Source organism: Oxyura jamaicensis, unplaced genomic scaffold (genome assembly GCF_011077185.1).
Source record: "Oxyura jamaicensis isolate SHBP4307 breed ruddy duck unplaced genomic scaffold, BPBGC_Ojam_1.0 oxyUn_random_OJ69599, whole genome shotgun sequence".
NCBI lineage: Eukaryota > Metazoa > Chordata > Aves > Anseriformes > Anatidae > Oxyura > Oxyura jamaicensis.
The window spans coordinates 1,038-5,165 of record NW_023309490.1 but is presented as its reverse complement, the minus strand read 5'-3'; the positions used below and the strand labels follow the sequence as shown (position 1 = coordinate 5,165).

Genomic DNA, 4,128 nt, shown 5'->3' with positions numbered 1-4,128 from the left:
CCCCCCCCCCCCCCCCCGTGTCCTTTCTGTTGTGGCTCCCTTGGGGGCTTTGTAGTGCCAGCAGTGTTGGGGGGGGGGGGGCACGGAGCACCTTGGTTGTGGGGACACACTGTGCACCCCCCGGGGATGGGGTCCCCAGCAGCTCCGGCACAGGGCACTGGGGCACGGCCAGGCACGGGGACCGGGACACGGCCGGGATGGGGACAGGGACACGGCCGGGATGGGGACAGGGACACGGCCGGGGTTGGGGACCGGGACACGGCCGGGACGGGGACAGGGACACGGCCGGGGTTGGGGACCGGGACACGGCCGGGATGGGGACAGGGACACGGCCGGGATGGGGACAGCCCCATAGCTGGGCACCAAGGCCCGGGGGCACCCGGCTCGTGGCACCGGACCGGGCACATGGCCGGGACCAGGGCACGGCGGAGAACGCCCCCCCCGGGGGCAGGGCCGGGCGCACGACCGGGGCACGGCGGGACGGGACCGGGACGGGGGCAGCGGCGCGACGAGCCGAGCTGTCCCCCCCCCGTCCCCCCCCCCCCCCCCCCCCCCCCCCCCCCCCCCCCCCCCCCCCCGGTTTTTGCCCCCCGGGGGGGGGGGGGGGGGGACATTACCTCATCCCCGCGCCGCCAATGGCCGCCGCCATCACCGCCCCCCCGCCCCGCCTCGGTCCCCCCCCCCGCCACCTCCACCGCCCCCGTCCCGGCCCTATAAAGCCCCGCGCCCAGCCGCCGGCATCGCCCTGCCTCTTACATCGGCCGCCTCAGCGTCGTGCTGTGAGAGTCCCCCCAGAGCCGAGCAGCCGCCATGGTGAGCGCGGGGGGGGCACCGGGTGGGGGGGGGACGGGACGGGACATCGGGGCCGGGATCGGGCCGTGCGCGCCCCCGCCGGGGACACCCCCCCCCCAGCAGCCGGAGGAGCCGCCGAGCCCGTAATGAGCTCACCGCGGCAGGATGAGGCCCCCCCCGGCCGGCGCTGAGCCCGCTCAGGGCGCGGTCGCCGTTAAACGGGGCAGGATCGGGGCCCTTTGTCCGGTGCTGAGCCTGCGCTGGGTGTGGCTCCCGTTAAACGGGGTGGGATGGGACCCCCCTAGATCCCGTTAAACGGGGCAGGATGACCCCCCCCCCCGGTGCTGAGCCCCCACTGGGTGCGGCTCCTCTTAAATTGGGCCCCTGGGTGCTGGGCACTGGGGGCAGGATGGGGTCCCCAGTCCTGCACTGGGCGTGGCCCTGGTTCAATGAGGACCCCACCGGGCAGGATGAGCCCCTGGTGCTGAGCCCTCAGCCCATACTGCCCGTTGCCGTGTCCCCATGGGATGGGTAGGGCAGGATGTGACCCTTGGGGCTCCCATCTCCCACTGGGTGTGGTCACGGCCCCACAGGGCAGGATGGTGCTGAGCCCCCGGCTCACAACAGGCACCGTCACAGCGGCTCAACAGCCTCAGTCTGTGGGCAGAGCAGGATGGGCCCCCCTGGTGCTGAGCCCCCCCTGTACTGGGTGTGGCCCTGGTGCAGAGCCCCCTGCAGCCCCCAGAACAATAGGATGGACCTGGGCAGGATCCGGCCCCTGGTGTGCGCTGGCCCCATCCTGCCCTGGCCAGCTCAGCACCAGCCCCTCTTGGGGGCAGCATCCCAGTGGGGCATGGGATGGGGCTGCAGCTGCGGGGGGGGAATGGGATGTGAGTGGGGTGGAGGGGGGGGCTCGGCCAAGCCACGGGGGGTGACGCAGCTCCACGAATGTCCCCGCAGCGTGAGTGCATCTCCATCCATGTGGGCCAAGCGGGCGTGCAGATCGGCAATGCGTGCTGGGAGCTGTACTGCCTGGAGCACGGCATCCAGCCCGACGGGCAGATGCCCAGCGACAAGACCATCGGCGGGGGGGACGACTCCTTCAACACCTTCTTCAGTGAGACGGGGGCCGGCAAGCACGTGCCCCGGGCTGTCTTCGTGGACCTGGAGCCCACGGTGATCGGTGAGTGCGGGGAGCCGGGGGGGGTGGGTGGGTGCTGAGGGGGTGCCCGGTGCTAACGGGGTGCGTGGTGGTGTCCCGCAGACGAGGTGCGCACGGGGACGTACCGGCAGCTCTTCCACCCCGAGCAGCTGATCACGGGCAAGGAGGATGCGGCCAACAACTACGCGCGGGGGCACTACACCATCGGCAAGGAGATCATCGACCTGGTGCTCGACCGCATCCGCAAGCTGGTAGGGCTGGGGCGGGTGTGCGGGGGGCTCCAGTGGGTGGTGAGATTAGGACGGAGGCTCTGGTTCTGGGTCTTGCCCTTTCTGCTGGACTAGCCGGGCTGGGTTTAGACTTAATATATTAATTAATGGTAATCCTGCTCTGCAGCGGCCGCCATTGGCTGGCGGCGGGACGTGGTGCAGCTGGGGCGTTGGAGCTGCTCCACAGCGCCGCGTCCCCAGGCGCCCGGCGGTGCTGAGCTGTGCAATTCCTTCTTTGTTCCTCCTCGGCTCTGGCTGCGGCTGCATCCAGCTGCGCTCAGCGGCGTGGGAGCGGCGGCAGAGCCATGGGCGGAGTGGGTCCCCCCCCGTGCTCTGGGGGCAGAGGGGCTTCCCTGGGGGATTCTCGCTCCGAGGGCTTCCAACAGCAGGAGTCACCCCATCCTGGTGGCTCGTGCTCTGCTGCTGGAAATCCCCCGAATGTCATCGTGAGAGGACACAGAGGAAGGAGTGAGCTCTGCTGCTGTCAAGCTTAATCATGCCCCCCCCCACCCCTGTCTCTCCCCCCAGGCTGACCAGTGCACGGGGCTGCAGGGCTTCCTGGTGTTCCACAGCTTCGGGGGCGGCACCGGCTCCGGCTTCACCTCCCTGCTCATGGAGCGCCTCTCGGTCGACTATGGCAAGAAGTCCAAGCTGGAGTTCTCCATCTACCCGGCCCCGCAGGTCTCCACGGCCGTGGTGGAGCCCTACAACTCCATCCTCACCACCCACACCACGCTGGAGCACTCCGACTGCGCCTTCATGGTGGACAACGAGGCCATCTACGACATCTGCCGCAGGAACCTGGACATCGAGAGGCCCACCTACACCAACCTCAACAGGCTGATAGGCCAGATCGTGTCCTCCATCACGGCCTCCCTGCGCTTCGACGGGGCCCTGAACGTTGACCTGACGGAGTTCCAGACCAACCTGGTGCCGTACCCCCGCATCCACTTCCCCCTGGCCACCTACGCCCCCGTCATCTCTGCCGAGAAGGCTTACCACGAGCAGCTCTCGGTGGCCGAGATCACCAACGCCTGCTTTGAGCCGGCCAACCAGATGGTGAAGTGCGACCCGCGGCACGGCAAGTACATGGCGTGCTGCCTGCTGTACCGCGGGGACGTGGTGCCCAAGGATGTCAACGCCGCCATTGCCACCATCAAGACCAAGCGCAGCATCCAGTTCGTGGACTGGTGCCCGACTGGTTTCAAGGTGGGCATCAACTACCAGCCTCCCACGGTGGTGCCTGGGGGGGACCTGGCCAAGGTGCAGCGCGCCGTCTGCATGCTGAGCAACACCACGGCCATCGCCGAGGCCTGGGCCCGCCTGGACCACAAGTTTGACCTGATGTACGCCAAGCGTGCCTTTGTGCACTGGTACGTGGGGGAGGGCATGGAGGAGGGGGAGTTCTCGGAGGCCAGGGAGGACATGGCCGCCCTGGAGAAGGATTACGAGGAGGTGGGGGTGGACTCGGTGGAAGGGGAGGGAGAGGAGGAAGGGGAGGAGTACTAAACCTTCACAACGGTGCTGCTCAACAGGGAACAAATGTAGTGGAAGACCCCCCGGAGGGTCTGTAGCAGTGGGTGTGCCGCTGGCTGTGCTGTTAAATGGTCTGTGAAATGGAAAAGTCTGTTACGGGCCCACCCGTCCTCTCCCGTGGGTCTGAATAAAAAGCATTCCCTGTCCTAGGGTCTGTCTGGTGTCTTTCCTCCGTGCCGCGGTGCCCTGCTCTGTGTGGGGCCGTCGCCCCCTGTGCCGGGGCAGCCCCCTGCCCGTGGGGGTGCTCCTGGGGGCAGGCTGAGCCCCGCGCCCTGCAGCCCCAGCTCCCCTTCTTGGGGCTCAGCCCCAGGAGGCAGCTGCATGTTGCCTGCTGCTCACCCACCATGAGATGGGGAAGGGAGAAGTGCC

General features: G+C 68.8%; 1 protein-coding gene across 1 annotated transcript; it reads left to right on the top strand.

Moving 5' to 3' along the window:
- Positions 1–658: 658 nt before the first annotated feature.
- On the top strand, positions 659–3,906 carry LOC118159316 (tubulin alpha-1A chain). The gene is made up of 4 exons (XM_035313917.1): positions 659–813; positions 1,753–1,975; positions 2,057–2,205; positions 2,752–3,906. Exons 1-4 carry the CDS (start codon positions 811–813, stop codon positions 3,730–3,732), a joined length of 1,356 nt encoding a protein of 451 aa, XP_035169808.1. The 5' UTR covers positions 659–810; the 3' UTR covers positions 3,733–3,906.
- The last annotated feature ends 222 nt before the right edge of the window (positions 3,907–4,128 follow it).

Bases quoted from the DNA above. Each gene is read 5' to 3' on its own strand.
- LOC118159316 (XM_035313917.1), top strand. The intron at 1,976-2,056 runs GTGAGTGCGGGG...GGTGTCCCGCAG, and splicing joins CCTGGAGCCCACGGTGATCG to ACGAGGTGCGCACGGGGACG. The intron at 2,206-2,751 runs GTAGGGCTGGGG...CTCTCCCCCCAG, and splicing joins TCGACCGCATCCGCAAGCTG to GCTGACCAGTGCACGGGGCT.